This window comes from Cygnus olor, chromosome 6 (genome assembly GCF_009769625.2).
Source record: "Cygnus olor isolate bCygOlo1 chromosome 6, bCygOlo1.pri.v2, whole genome shotgun sequence".
Classification (NCBI taxonomy): domain Eukaryota; kingdom Metazoa; phylum Chordata; class Aves; order Anseriformes; family Anatidae; genus Cygnus; species Cygnus olor.
In genome coordinates this window covers 23,868,110-23,884,072 of record NC_049174.1, presented here as the reverse complement: position 1 = coordinate 23,884,072, position 15,963 = coordinate 23,868,110, and the positions used below count along the sequence as shown (strand labels likewise).

The window sequence follows — 15,963 nt, the reverse complement described above, 5'->3', positions numbered from 1 at the left end:
AAGTGGGGTAATGAAGTTTGCTAACGACAAAGTTGGGAGACATTTTCAATGGAGAAGAAGTCTTACAGGGAGGACTATATGATTGCTGTGCCCTGGGAACAGACATGGGATGAAATGTAACCATATAAAATGCAAGGACGTGCACTGAGAGACTAATAACCTTTCTGTAAAAATTAAAATTCATCAGCTATGAACAGAAGAGGAAAAGCCAATGCCCGATGTAGTTATTAAAATAATAAATGCAGGCTTACATGTAGCAAGGCGAGTATTTCCAGGAGCAAGAAGTAAATACATACGAGGCACCGGGTGAAATTCCACTGAGGTTTTAGGGCATCATTCAGGTTATCAGTGCTCAGCAAGCCGGGGTTCATGCTGGAACAGGTACAGAGAAGTGTCACCTGAATAATCACAGAAACAGCAAAGAGGTGATGAGAGGGCATGAGCTTAGCTGGATGAGTGCTAGGAAGGGATACAATTCCTCACCGTAAACATGTTTGGGGTGGGCAGAGAGGGAGGAAAAGCACCAGTTGGTACTGCACTTTACTCTGCCCTCGGTTCGCTCCCCACAGGGCAGCCAGCCTCACATCTCCTCCCTCCCCACCTTCTGCCTGGTGCCTGCCGCATTTGGCATTTCTCATTCACAGCTGTAGGGATGTTAAAAGACCACATCATCCCCATAGAAAGAGCGCACCACTGACAGCAAGTCTGGTTTTTTTTTTTTGTTTGCAGCAGCTGTTCGGCTGATGAAAACCCGTCGGCTTTGTAAACTCCGACTGTTGACATGTGCACAACCTATTAGGTGCTGAAACAGACCAGGTGAGCGTGGGTGCGGGTGGCTTCGGGAGGGTTGTCTCTGTCCTCCCTACTAAGCAGACCAAGCTTTTATGTCTGCTATGTACTAATGACTCACACTCGAGAGCTCTCCTGGGCTTATGGGAAAAATAAACACTGTGCCTATGTCGGCAAGAACAGATCCTTCTTCTTGCCTGAGGAAACAAGTCATCAGCATAGTCAGTGCTACATGGCTCCAGGGCTCAAATCTGAGAACGGACCCATTTCTCGTGGCAGTTCTGCGTCCCCGGTTAAAACTGCTCGCCCGCTGTCAGTCTCACCCCTGGTCAGTGCAAACCCCGTGTGAAGGTCTCATAAATCAATTGATCAAGAGGCTACTGAACTGATATAGCAGCATTTTGTAATTAAAAACTTGCGCTTTAATTTAGATGAAACCATTACAGTTTGCAATACTCAAGTACTCCATAGACTAGGGACATCTTACGGGGAGGGACTCTTTGTCAGGGAGTGTAGTGATAAGACAAAGAGTAACGGTTGGGTAGATTTAGATTAGATATTAAGAATAAATTACTGTGAGGATGGTGAGGCCCTGGCACAGGCTGCCAAAAAAGCTGTGGCTGCCCCATCCCTGGAGGTGTTCAAGCCCAGGCTGGATGGGGCTTTGGGCAACCTGGTGTGGTGGGAGGTGTCCCTGCCCATGGCAGAGGGTTGGAATTAGATGAGCTTTAAGGTCCCTTCCAACCCAAACCATTCTATAATTCTGTGATCTTCAGTTGCATGAATTAGATCCAGAAGACAGTGCTTTGGTGATTGTGTCCACACCCTAGGGCCTGAGGACCCCCCAGGACTGAAGAGGTTATGACAAACAGAGAAGTATCAGGAGGGTTGGCGGCTCCTCTTCACCTCCACATGAGATCTTCACAGGAAGGGGATAAGCTAAAGGGAGAAGAAAGCCACGAGGCACAGAGGAGCTATCCAGCCAGGGAAAGAGCTAACCATGGTGAACAGGCAGGAGAGTGGAGGAAGGTGCACCTAGAACCTCACAGAGCTCCCTGTCAGGCCCCAGACGTGCCCAGGGCCCCAGCTTTACCTTCACCTTCAGGAGGCTGTACCCTCAGTGCATCGTTTTGTGGTATTTTCTGTGAGCCCCAGGCACTCTCCCCACCAGCAGGATGCACCAGGCAAGCAGCTGAGCTGCTGTAGCTGAGAGCAGCAGGCGGGCTGAGCTGATGCCTCCCTCCAAAACCACCCACAGCCTCTTCTCAAGCGCTGGCAGCCGGCCTGCCTCTCCAAACCCCTCGTCGCAGAGCCAGGCGCCGCCGAGTCGGGCCCGGTGGGTGCAGGGCACAGAGGCTTGGCAGGGTGGGAGCGTGGGGCTGGAGAAGGCAGCTCTTCGGCTTGAAAATGGGGGAGAAGGCTGCTTTGGAGAGATGGGCTGCCGTGGAGGGCAGAGAGGAGACAATTTGCAGGGAGTGATGGATGGTTAGACCACGTAGGGAAAAAGAACGACGCTGTGCTTCGTCCTGAGGACTTCGATTTGCCATGCCACCTCGGGAGCCGTGCTGTCGGCTGGGTTTGGCTCTGGGAACGCGCTCCAGAGGTTTGCGAGCCAGCCCCTGGCGTGAGGGACGAGCCCAAGCAGCCCCACCGAGGGACCCACCGAGGGACCCAGCGAGCTCCTCACCGAGCCTGGGGCCCTCTGGGTGCCCACCGGGTGCCCACCCGGGGGTGCCGCAGCCCAGGCTCGGGCTGAGGCGACCCTCGGGGCCGCCATTCCCCCTCAGGGCCGGGCCGGGCAGAAAGGCCCGGCGATGGGGCAGGAGAAGCCGGCGGGGCGCAGGGCCGAGCGGCGGCCCTGGCAGGCTGCCTGACGCCCGTCTTCTCCCGCAGGGGCCGGGCCGGGGGCGGTGCTGGCAGCCGGGCCGGGCTGTGCCGAGCCGAGCCGAGCCGAGCCGAGCCGAGCAGTGCCGCGGGCACAGCAGCATGTCGCCGCTCCGCGTCTGCATCGTGGGCTCAGGGAACTGGTGAGTGCCGCAGCGCGGGGCGCCGCGCAGGGGACCCCCCTTCCTTCCTTCCTTCCTACCTTTCTCCCTTTATCTATCGCCTTTTTTTCTTCCCTTTTCCCGTTCCCTCCTTGCCCTCCTCCCCACAGCACCTGCACCGCCGGAGCCGGGCAGGGTGCCCCCTCGGTGCCCGGGGGTCCCGGGGGCTCCGCAACAGGTGCCCGGCGGGTCCCGGGGGGCTCCGGGCTCGGCGAAAGATCTCCATGGTCCTGAAACCCGGCCCTGCCCGGTGGTGTCCCGGCTGAACCTCGTCCCTCCCCCGCTCCGTTAAAAACAATAACCCCGGGGAAATAGAAGATTTGGAGCCAGGGCAAAAGCCAGGGCAAAAAGCTCCTCTTGCTTTGGGGCTGGGGGTCTTTTTGTTTTGTAAGCTAAATGGGAATTGTCAGGATGCTCGCATCCAGTAAATGCCAATAACAAAGAGATGCCTGAGCCAATGAGAACTGCAAAAACATGAGGCTTCGACTTGATTTAAGTGTATGAAGCATTCCCAGCCTGGCACCAGGACAGCGAGATCCCAGAGAGGACCCGAGCTGTGCCTCTGTGGTTGTGTTTGTCTGTGGTAGAGCCCAGGCACTCCACATACAAGCATGGAGCAGCGAGCAGAGCGGTGATGCTGTTCATACTCCTTTGAAAGAACCAGGACACAGGTTTCATTTAAAACCATGACTTAAATGTACCCTTCACTTCTGTCATCTTCAGCATGTAGTTTTGCATCTTGGTGCAGACACAGGTTTGTAAAAGCATTGAGTCCCCAGCTTATCCCTGCCCCCATTTATAAGAATATACCTGCTACTGCTTGGTTCTTTCTAGCCTGGACAAAAGTACTGCTTGCAAAAGCTCCTTGGCTCTGGCAGACTTCACCGAAGTCAGTAACCCGGTCTGAATGGACTTCGCATCTTACAGTTTATATAACCTAAGCCCAAACAAACCGAACAACATGTATATGCATGTGCTTGTGATTAGCAAACCCAGCCTCCAGGTAGTTCTTTGATTGTTTTTGTACAAGGAGGGTAAGTTCTTTAAGATTTTTTAAATACCTGACAGCTAATTGGAAGCAAATACCAAAAAAGTCAATAGGTGAGGGAGTGGTTGGTTGTGAGCTGCTGAGAACACAGCGTAGTTACAGTGCAGCTCTGGACCCTCCTGCCTCGCAAAACCAGCCCACGGCTTTTTGAGTCCCTACATGCATGACATGCTTCCAGATCACAGGCTCCCTGTGCACGACATCTCTAACATACGGTCTTTCACAAACAACTGTACAGCTAGGCCTTCTCTGGGAACCCACCATCACACAGCTGGCTCACTGCAGCATCCCCTTCCTTGGCCCTCATGGACCCATCACTCCTGCACCCTGCTTCCCTGACTGCCGCTGTTCCCAAGTCATTCCAGCGCTTGCTTCCCTCCCTTGCCACACTCCTCTTCCTCGCCTTAAACACAGCCTGCATGAGCTGCTTGTTATTGCTTCTGAGCCCCCCAAGAGCCATGGCTGAACATCCAGGAGTCAGCTTTTACCTTTGATCAGCCAACAATTAAAGACTTAGTTACTCTCTTGCTCTCATCCTCAAGCAAGCATCTCATGCCTTTTCCCAAGCTGTTCCCTTTCCATAAAACATTCTCAAAAGCCAGTTGGTTGGTTTTCTTTTTTTTCTTTTTCTTTTTTCACAATGTGTATCTACAAAACTGAAAAGAGCTATGCCATGGAGATACTGAGACTCCAGCCCAGCAAATCGCTTAGTACTATCTGCTTACTTGTACTACCTGTCTGCCTGGGTTCATCTCTTACTTCCTACCGTATGGACAGACTGTAAAATCTCCGTGAAGTAGATAAATGTTGTTCTCTAGTGTTTAAATTACATCTATTCATAGTCTCTATGGCAGTACAGGTAATCTTAGCACAACACAGAAATATGTTTTTCTTTGGCAAACATTGTCTCCTTATATTCCTCCCGAATATTTGTGCGACAGCTCAGATAACTGCACGTGAGGCTTTCCTGCAGCTCAGAAACATGGCCAACATGTGACACAACATTTTGCAATAGCTAATGTCAGCTGCAGAAGTTCAGCAGGTCACACTGGCTTACTAAGTCAACACTGTCAGAAACTCATGACTGATGTGGTTAAGTAAAGCAAGTGCTACGTTACATCTTGTAGTTGTCAGCCAGGTACAGGAGGCTTTGCGTTTGTTAATCACGGTTCAGTTATCTGTTTTTAAAAACACAGGTTTATTTCACTGCCTGACCCTTCAGAACCCAAAAGCTCTTCCAATCTAATTAGATTCATTTGGACTCTCCTCAGTGAAGATTCAGCTTGAACTAGGCATATGTCCTTACCCTGCACAGATGGCCAGGCTTTTTACTGAGGTGCATGGAAGGAAAATGAGTCAATGGCCATAAATTGAACTGGGGAGGTTCCAAATGGATATACGGGGGGGGGGGGAAAATCTATGAGGATGATAAAGCAGTGGGACAGGTTGCCCAGAGAGGAGCTGGTCCTTGGGGAGCTTTCAAGACTCAAGTGAACAAAGCCCTGAGCAAACTGATCTGAATTCAGTGTTGTTCCCACTTTGGAGACCTCTCGGGGTCCATTACAACCTAAGCAATTAAAAAAAAAAAAAAAGAGGTGGTTGGCTAAGAGAGACTGAAGGAAGATATGATCCTCATCAAGTATCTGAAGGAGAGAAACAATATCCTTCCCTCTTAGAACAGAAATTCTTAAACTGCAGTAAGATTTAGGTTAGATGTAAGGACAATCTTTCTAACGATAAGGATAGTAAAGCCCTAGGAGGTTGTTCAGGGAAGGGAAGGTATCGGCAGTAGCTGAGGTCTGTAAGGCCTCCTTGGAACAGCTCCTGTTAGGAATGGCATAAGTACAGTTGAAAGGGATTAGCTGGTTTCATGGGGTCTCTCAGCTCTGTTTTTCACCAGTTCCAATGTGTGTCACAAATACCTTCATATTTGCATATAAAAAATAATGGGTCTTATTTAAATTATTCTTCATCAAAAAAAAAAAAAATCCCATTGTATCAATAGGAAATCTCCAAATAAGAGACCTTTTTTTTCTTAGCAATATGTAAATCACTTCCACCGTGACTGAATGTAATTGGAGAAGAATAATGATTGGCAGTTTTCACTTACCTATAAAAACGATCTAAGTGGAGTTCTCAGCCATCTATTAATCTTCACTAAAGAGAGTTTTGGAGAAATAAAATAGAATGTCAAAGTCTTCATATGTGCGTGTCCTTGGTTTTGTTTGCATAAGCAGAGCTTCTCTGCCAAGCCTGTGTAGTCTACTGAGCACTGGCTTCACAGACAAAGCAATTCTTCTTTCCAAGGCTGATTAGTGGTGACTGTAAATTTTAAATGGACCAAATGAAACAGTGCGTCAGTTTTTGAACTGTTTAATTGTTTCATAGAGAGAGGTTTTCCCTGATGACCACTGGGTGCCTTTTAAACATTACACCTTGTCTCCCCAAGATTCCTAGAGAAACCAATCAAAAACGTGGTGATTTGTGAAGCTAGCTTTATGCCTGAGATACCTTCATGGGTATCTTGTCAATGGGAGAATACTTGGGCGGAAACATCCAAGCACATTGGTAATGACAGCTCTGCAGGAAGGTAAGCTTTATCTACTGAAAGCTGCAAGTCCCAGTCAGGATTTCAGAAGTTAGAGCTGGAACCTGCATCTTTCAAGAGAAGACCACAAATATTTGGTACAGTCACAGGCTATAAACCACCCCCCACCCCCCCAAAAAGCCACCTTGACGCACATTCTGTACATCTTCTAAACATTTCTATACTGCAGTCTTTTTAGGTTTGTCTTCAGCTTTTCAGAGTGAAAGAGAATGTTGGGGCTCCACTGAGCCTGAAGCCTCTTTTTACTCTCCTAAGTGCCCTGTAAATAAATAGCAAAAAGAAGTCTCTGCTTCCAAAAAGTTCTGGTCTAAGGAAAGAAAGAAAAATGGAGAGGTGATGCTGGGTGTAAGCGGGGAAAGTTATTACCATTTTGTAGATAAGAAGCAGGTAAAAATCACCTCTCACTAAAGAAGGCTACAACACAACCTAGAAAATGAGTTTAGATCTCAAGTCTTAGTGTTTATGTGTAAAAATAACTTTTCTTATTAATACATATTTATGATGGTGAGCCACAATTCCTCTTCAGCTCAGGCCTTGATTATGCTCACTGTTGGTGAACAGGGGAAGAGAACCAGAACATAAGAAATTTTACGGATAATACGAACATATGATGTAATTGTATGCCTTTCTTTCAAAAAAAAAATAATAAAGGTTTACCTTGGAAATATTTACGTACATATTTTACACTTACAAAGGACCAGAACAAATTATCCCCCCTTTTTGTTTCTTCTTTTTAATTTGAAAGAAAGCGTTACAGCAGCTCAGGATATAGCATGCAGTCAACACTGGGAAAGTGAAAATTGATCTCAGTAGGATTTCTTTATAGTTAAAGATTAAGATGAAACCCTTATTCTTTTATTATTTATTGAGCAATTAGCCTTGTGCAAGCCTGTTACATCAAAAATCAAATTGAGCCAAGGAAAGCCAGTTACAACATGGCTTCCCTTTGAACCATTCACGGCACAGACCTGACTGGACTTCGTCTTGGATGTACTTAAGACTTTTATCAGTTACAGAAAGCAACTAAATCCTGTTCATGCTCCTAATTGCAGGTATATCACAAGTGAGTCAGAGGACAAGAATGTCATAACTGGAACCCCTCTTTCAGTTATGTTAGCAAAATAGCCAGTACTTTAAAGTAGTATTAAAGCAAAAATAAGAGGAAAAATAAAAATCACCCTTTCCTACCCCAAAATAATTTAAAGGGCATCAAGCAATATTCTCAGTATTTTTTGCAGATTTTTAATTTTCTCTTGCTAAGAGAATAAGTGAAAGTTCACAAGGCTGCAGTGCTGGATGGGGTAATAAAATTATTGCCTAAACCGAGATAAAAAATGCTCAGCACGACCACGAGTAAACCGGATGGTTCAAATATCTTCAGATATTCTGGATCTTATTACGCTGATAATTAGAACCACATCTAAAGAGAAATCACCAGGGTGATTTTTTTTTTCTAAAGATAATTTCTTAGTTTTTATATCTTACATAAAATCCTTATTGCAACTGTTTGGCTATTGGTAGGAACTTGGCATGCATCTATTTTAGATGAGATGCACAAAGACTGGCACAGTAAGATCATTCAGGAGTACTTTGCTACCTGGATTATTTCGGAGTTGGTTTTCAGAAAAAGAAAATCTCAGGAGCAAGAGATATTCAATTAGCCCCAGAGAGTATATTTTTAGCGCTGTTGATGGTATATCACACTTCCACTCTGTAATCTTTCTTATGACTCCAGATTCCTTATTACAGTAATGTTTTCCCTAGTTCTACTTTTTGTGATTTTAAACTATTTTTTTGTTTTGTTTTGTTTGATGGAGGGTAGTGGATAAAGCTTTCTGATAAATTTAGAAGCAGATGAAGCTTTGTAGAACAGGCTTTTTATGAGTTATGTTGAAAGTAACTTGTGTTTCCAGTTGGCAATGAAAGTTTGTTTCCTATCAGTTCTTTCTTTATTTATTTTTAAAAAGGGGATCAGCCATAGCAAGAATCATTGGCAAAAATGTCCAGAAGTCCAACAGATTTGATCCCACTGTCAAGATGTGGGTATTTGAAGAGATTATCAATGGAAGAAAACTCTCAGAAATAATCAACCAGGAACATGAAAATGTTAAGTATCTTCCTGGATACAAGATACCTAAAAATGTGGTAAGTTGGAAAAAAAAATCACTGATTTTATTTATTTTAATTTTTGATAAGGAAGGCAACAAGTGGCAATCTTTAAACTAGGAAGTAGTTCACCGCCTTGTTGTGGTTTGCCACCTAACTCACTCCAGTATTTTAAGTATGAAATATAACTTACTTCTGGGACTTCTGCTCCTCTCTTGTCACGCAATTTCAAACAGCCAACTGTGTCGAATACTGATACATAATGTGCCATCCTCCTCCCCAGCATAAATCAGCATATCTCTGCTTGCTATTTCTAGAGCTGTGTATACACAGAGCAGAGAGATTTTTAAACCCACAGCATCTTCTGGATAAAGAGGGAAAGCTACTGCTCTCCCTTCTTCTAAAAAAGGGAATCAACAGCATGGCTAACAAGGAGATGAACAGTGAGCTAATGGTTTTTGGGTGATGTCAGGATAGCAACACGTTACTAAATAATGCTGCAAGTTCCACACAAAATATAAGGTATTTAATTTTCATATACATTTGAAATACCAAATTATACCTCACTATTTAATCGGCTTAGATCATTTAGAGCTACTGAAGCAAGCAAAGGGAGGCTTTTTGGCTGTTCAAGATTTTGCCAACCGACAGAGCTCTGGGAATTAAAGAAAGGAGCACTGCATTTCTAGAATAGCTGTAGTTGTAAAAGGAAGTTAAGATGCTGCACGTGGTGGGTCTCCTTGCTTGGAGAGTGGTTATATATAGAACCACATTTAGTGCTGGGATTGCAGTTTTGTACTCCCATGGTTTGAACTTGGCATGCAGCTCTCCTGGGTTCAAACTGAATTGCTGTTGTTATTTTCACAGTCCTGTAACAGATCAACAAGCTTGTTTTCATCATTTGAGAGCAGCTTCATCCTATCTATAACAAAGCCTCTGAGACTTTACCAGCAGAAATCAGCTGGTTGCAGTAAGCCTGGAGGGAGGGCCCCTCACATCTTCAGCTCCAACTGAGGAAAAAAAAATATTTTTCCTCATATTGTTTCTCTACGTTTTGGAGAGACGGAAATGCTGTCTGTACAGTGCTATGGGCGCGGTCCGCTGATCCTGGCCTTACTTTGCCATTTTCCTTTAGAAGCAGCCTTGCTGGTAGCAGTGCTGATTCTTCTGCAGGGAATCACACTTGCTCTAAGGCTGAGGCTAAGGGCAGTATTTTCTCTGATTTTAATAGCAAACTTAAATGCAGCTGCTGTTTCCTTTGTAACCTGGCTTTAATTGTTCTGAGTCACACTAGCATTCAGAGGAAGCTACAGCTTGCTGGTTATTAAGAATGTTGCAGGAATGGTGCTATCCTGCAAGGTGTGAGAACTGTTGCCTGGTGTGAGGGGCTCATTTCCATTGCTACGCTTGTCCCAGGTGGCTGTACCAGACGTGGCTGAAGCAGCAAATGGGGCAGACATCTTAGTATTTGTTCTACCACATCAATTCATCGGACGAATCTGTGAACAGATTGCAGACCAGATAAAACCTGGAACATTTGGGATTTCACTGATCAAGGTAAGTTGTCCTCTCCACAAGAATCAATGTGTAAAGAGTAAATAAATATGTTCAACTTAAGGATAGGAACTCCAGCCCTCGCTGCATGCTCTGCGTAAGTATGAGCATTTCTTTCTGCAAGAGTTAAAGCCTCCAAGCCTCAGATAGTCCTTCTGCCATTCATGTGACCAGAGGGGAAGGGATTGGGCAACCCCACTGGGTTAAGAGTAACCATTCTTGTCACCCATCTTTAGCCTGGATCAGTTCCCACTTGGACCAGCACAGAGGTGAAAACGCACAGAATGAGGGCTGCATAAACTGGCACGGCTGCCAGAAAAAATATTCCAACTACAGCCTCAGTTAACTCTTACCTGGACAGAGCACTGGGCCTGAGCACCTGTTCTGAGTACAGGCAAAGCTGTTCATGGCAACATTAAAACTGCACCGTAACATTAACAATTTTGCAGAACTGAAGCAATTTCATTGTGTAATCAAACGAGTAATCTGTTTTTAAAGGTTAGAGGTGCCAGGTTATCATAACCTTAACAGGAATTAATATTTTAAGAGAATCTCAAACTGAAAGCTAGAGGCAAAGTGTAGCAATATAGTCTACTGCTTCTCTGTGGATTGTGTTACAGGAAACATCCTATTTAAAATAGGAATGAAAGAAATTTAATTCAAGTTTTCAGACTGGAATATTGGCTCCTCTTCCCCCCCCCCCGAACTTATATCTTGCATGCAGCAGTACGCAGAGGAAGGGAGGGGAAAGGAAGGAAATTCATGGAAATTTACTTCTTTCTTAAGCTCCAAAAAACCAGTGACAGTTCAGTATACCCTTTAATACCAATGAAGCACTCAGATTAATACTTAAGATCTTGCTAAAAAGCCACTGCTTGTAAGCTTAATTTAAAAGTATGGTTCTGTACTACAGGTGCTTAACACAAAGGAAAAATACAGCCTTAAAAAAAAACACCCTCAAGGCAGTAGCATTGGATGTGAGGCCTGTGGCAGGGTTAACTCAACTGCACCTTCTCCCTGAACTTTACCTGAGTTTGCAGAGCATTTGTACTAATGGCTAACACTAGTGAATATAACACCTGGATTCTTCCAATTAAAACCAGGGAGAGCTGCAGGCAATAGGACACCTCCTGCGTTACCAGTGCTTTGCTGCTGTTATTTTCCTATTCTAATAACTTTGACTATCGTCTTTTATTCAGGGGATTGATGAGGGTCCTGAAGGCCTGAAGCTCATATCTGACCTCATTCGAGAGAAACTGAAAATAGAAATCAGCGTGCTTATGGGGGCTAACATAGCCAAAGAAGTGGCTGATGAAAAGTTCTGTGAAACCACCATTGGTAACTATTGCAAAGGGCAAATTATAGCTGCTATCTTCAGTTTGACTTCACCTGTGGCTGGGAAACACGATAGTGTTCTAGAGGCAGCAGTGGAACCACACCACATGCTGAACTCATTGAAGGAGGCAGCACAACTTCCAGGGAGTTTGGTGCTGGCACGGTCAGATTGAAAATGAGAGCAGATTTCAGTACTGAGAACTGTTCGCTCATTTCATCCATTAAAAAAATACAGCTTAATCCTATTCCTGTAGGAGTTATCAAAAGCCTGTCTGCAAAGCCCAATGCTGAGTAACTAGGCAGTGATACACTATGTAGTTTAGCTAGAAACGCATAATCAGGAGCTACCTATGTGCTCACACCCCCTGAGGTGTATTTCTCCATCTTCAAATTTCCTTGTTCAAAAAAGCAGCAGTAACATTCTGTTCTTCCCTCTCATTCGGGCTGCTTGCCAAGGCACAGCCTCAGATGCTCCTGGAACTGGGTCTGACCTGACTTGGAAAGTTCGGCCAGCAGCTTTTAAAATCCACTTGATTTTTGACTTGCTTTTTGAAGTCAGCAGATATTAAAGTTACATTCTTCAACAGCTAGTGAAGATAAAAGTTGTTATTGCAGTACTGTTCTATTGCCATGCAGAGGTTATAGTGATAGTGAAAACCATACCAGCTGGGTATTTGTTGCTGGCAAAGAAACTAGACACGAATAGGACTAGACATGGTTAGGGGAGTTGAGCAATATTCATTTTCTTGGGGATGGTTCAATTTCTGCTGGCCCAGTTTTAAGCCATGCTATGATGATAACTGTGGAAAGAGGCCTGCTTGCCCCTTGGCTTGTGGGGCCTCAAAGTGTTTCTGCTCTTGGAAAGCCACATAGCCCAGAAACAGTCACCTCAAAGAAAACCCTACCATCAGTTATTTTTAAAGGATGAGAAACAAATACAAAGTTTCTCATGAGGTGGGGCAGAAACCCCACAGCCACCACACTGGTGTTACCCCAGAACCCCTCCAGGAGCAACAACCGGAAAATGCTACAGAGCCTCACTGCTGAGCTTTCTCTGAAAGAAACAAAACTGCCTCGCATAAAAACAAAGTGAAACTCCATTCAAAAAACTTTGCCTGTTGGCCAAGGGCTCTTTGGATAAAGTCAACCTAAACCACTTCATCAGTCAGGGCTTTCTACCCTTCCTCTCACTACCTAGGGCTAGCGCTGTAATGACATGATACATGACCTTGGTAGAATTGGTAACAAAATTGCTCCAGCAGAGCAAACGTTCAACTTCATTATCTGTGGATCTCCTTGTAACTGGGAATTAATTTGGCATTAATCATTTTCACCCCACAATAATACTTAGCAATTACAGCTTTTTACATTTTCAAAGGAACAATTATACTGGGGTGCTGTACAAAGCAATCTGTAAATATTATCCTGTTAAACGTGCAGTAGGGTGGTGCAAGGATTGCGGTGACCAGCTCATGCTCACAGCGCGAGTCACAGGAGCCCCTGGCTCAGTGGACTGTGGCTCCAGGGCAGGGCAGGGCGAGTTGAAGGCAGGTTGGAGCAAAAACCCTGAGGAGTCTCATTTTTAATTAGGTCCCTCTCAGTTTAATCACTTGCAAGGTTTGTGGTTATACAAGCTTCCTCAGGCAGACATCTCTGCTAGGGGCTGTCTACTTTTAAGCTCTTCAAAGCGTTAGTAAGCAATACTCAGTCCGTGCACTAGGACTTGTATATACTTGTATATATTTACCTTGGCTTCCAGCAGCAGTGTTATTTCCAGTTACTGGGACCACAAAACCTAAGTGGTCCCTGGGACCTTACTTCGGGTTTCAGTTAGTTGTGCATACTAATGTCACTCAAACATTACAAATGCTCTAACTTTCATCTTTCCTTCCCGCAGGGTGCAAAAATGAAAACCAAGGGCAGATCTTTAAAGAATTAATGCAGACCCCCAATTTCAGGATTACCGTGGTGCCTGATGTTGATACAGTGGAGATCTGTGGAGCCTTAAAAGTCAGTGATTTCAGACTAATTCGTTTTTATTAGGGCTAAATTCTACCCTCACCTGAGTCTTCTGTAAGCCACGTGGTCTAATATTAGTCCTACCACTGTAGGATTGAGTGAGCACGGACAAAACGCGTAGTTCACAGGCCAGCTTTCCAATCTGGAAAATAAAAGCAAAATTTACTTAGAGATATAATTGGTGGCAAAACATTTCAAAACAGCTGTATTTTAATTTACCGGTCACCTCTGCTTCTGAGGGCAGAATTTAGTCCCCTATATTTTCTTGTTTTACGTTGTACACGCATGGAACAAAGTCTTTTACTATGTACAGTAATTCCAACTAATAACTTATTTTCACAATTCAAGTAGCAACCCACTAGAAAGTTTGTGTCAGAAGCACCATTCAGTGTTGGAAGCACACCTGTACAGCATTCAGCAATATCCACGTACAGATCCCAGACTAGGTCAAAAGAAATACCCATATCATCAAGTTTCCATGGCAGGGGCACTTTAAGATTTAGGGGTTGTTTTTCTTAAATGTGTCGAAAGTGACTCCAGGCTACAATCTTTGTAGCTTGCATAAATTCAGCCATTTGTACTTTAACGATTCACCTTTCCTTGGAGGAGGGATTACCGGCTAGTAAAGAATGGGTCCTGTTTAACCCAGGTATGAACAAATTATTCACATAGAAATAACCAAAGATTTTGCTTTCAACTACAGACTGGAACTGGGAGTAGTAGAGGGCATAGAGAGGCGAGAAGTTGTTTCTGGTTTGTGGAAAACGTTTTTTCTCCCTGAAGTCATTCCTTTTGCTAAAACAAACAAACAAAACAAACCTGCACTGGGGCACATGCATGTCTGGGAGTAAATACTTCAATGGCAGTACTACTAGCATGTAACTCAAATGAAATGAACTACGCTTCTTCAGGGACTGCAAACTGGGGGATGAGGAGGGACGCATGCAGGACAACTGCGAAGATGTTTAGGATCTTTAGGATCTCAAGACATTTGTTTAGATCTGTAGAAAAGGTCAATTCTACTGACCACTCTTGCAGGCAAAAACAAGGTTTGATCTATTACAGCATCAGTATGTAGAACCGATAACTGTTGAAGCTACAGACCAACAGAAAAAAGATAGAGGCATGTCTTCACTGAGAATGGTTTAAACAGTTCAAACAGAAAAGTCAGCGAGCTCCAGCTTGGAATTAGTGGAAAAACAAAACATTAATTGCATGCATGCTACATGATTGCAATGTTACAATATTAAACAAGTTGCTCTGTGTTTTGCCCACTGGAATAACTTTGTAAAGTGGATACTTTATAAAGTCTTTTAAAGTCTAGCAAATTTTCTTCAACTGTAATAAGATGCCTGCCTTCTTCACAACAAACTCATAGCCACTGCAAATTGAACCTGGGGCCTTATTCCAGTGAATCAAGTGCAGACAGATTGGTGGAATTTTCTTAAAGTTTGATGTACATTGATGAATTGTATGTCTTATCTGACGATTTCCTTTCGTTCTCTATCCACTAAACTGTTTTTAGAACATTGTAGCAGTAGGAGCTGGGTTCTGCGACGGACTGAATTTTGGTGATAACACAAAGGCAGCAGTTATACGTTTAGGCCTTATGGAAATGGTGGCCTTTGCCAAGATGTTCTGCAGGGGACCGGTATCGATAGCCACTTTTCTGGAAAGCTGTGGAGTTGCTGACCTAATCACTACCTGCTATGGAGGACGCAACAGAAAAGTAGCGGAAGCCTTTGCACGCACAGGAAAAGTAAGGAGGATTTTGAAATATTTTAGACTAAAAAAAATGAAATCCTGTGTTTTAAACTAAAAAAAAAAAAAATCCTGTGTAATGCTACAATACGTTCATTACGATCATTAGCTTTTTACCTGCTCGGTAACTGCTAGTACTGCAGCAGTATTTCCTCTGATGCAAGTAATCAGTCTCCTCTCTTCTAGTCCATAGAGCAATTGGAGAATGAGATGCTGAATGGACAAAAACTACAAGGTCCTCAGACTTCGGCTGAAGTCTACAAGATTCTGAAACAGAGAAGTCTGCTCGATAAGTAAGTGCTTTGATTTGAAAAGACAAACAAACAAGAAAAACACCTGACTCAACAGGCATCACCAGGAATTACGGGTGATTCATAAACACGAGTACCATTAAGGAGGTTAACTACCCTGTTATTTCCACAACTGGTTTCTACATCTTGGGCCACCATTAAACTTAGCAAGACTCCTCATTACCATGATCAGTAGAATGGGATGAAGGCAAAACAGTGTTAAAGAAACAAGCCACAGACATATAAGACACCAAAGTAGTCCGCGGGAGCTACCTAGATATCACTGGTCCGCCCTGAACAAGACTGATGCACACATACAGAGTAAGCTTGTGAACATGATCAAAGGGTCTCTCATTCTCAGTATGTCAGCGTTGCAGCAATACTGCTCTCAGTGCAAATATGAACTAA

At 44.2% G+C, this 15,963-nt stretch overlaps 1 protein-coding gene and 1 long non-coding RNA gene across 2 annotated transcripts in view; one reads left to right on the top strand and one right to left on the bottom strand.

The window, feature by feature from the left end:
• The window catches only part of LOC121072662 (glycerol-3-phosphate dehydrogenase [NAD(+)], cytoplasmic-like), a 28,819-nt gene that overhangs the window by 11,102 nt on the left and 1,754 nt on the right, over positions 1-15,963 (top strand). The window contains exons 2-9 of the mRNA XM_040562531.1: positions 730-816; positions 2,683-2,816; positions 8,458-8,635; positions 10,013-10,153; positions 11,350-11,488; positions 13,383-13,495; positions 15,030-15,263; positions 15,452-15,558. Coding sequence (XP_040418465.1) covers positions 2,776-2,816; positions 8,458-8,635; positions 10,013-10,153; positions 11,350-11,488; positions 13,383-13,495; positions 15,030-15,263; positions 15,452-15,558 — 953 coding nt within the window. The 5' untranslated portion in view covers positions 730-816; positions 2,683-2,775. The remainder of the gene's footprint in view (positions 1-729; positions 817-2,682; positions 2,817-8,457; positions 8,636-10,012; positions 10,154-11,349; positions 11,489-13,382; positions 13,496-15,029; positions 15,264-15,451; positions 15,559-15,963) is intronic.
• Positions 6,924-15,558, bottom strand: LOC121072663. The gene is made up of 4 exons (XR_005821359.1): positions 15,383-15,558; positions 13,548-13,646; positions 8,790-8,915; positions 6,924-7,037 (listed from the first exon to the last, which is right to left on the bottom strand). It is a non-coding gene; the product is annotated as an uncharacterized LOC121072663 (long non-coding RNA).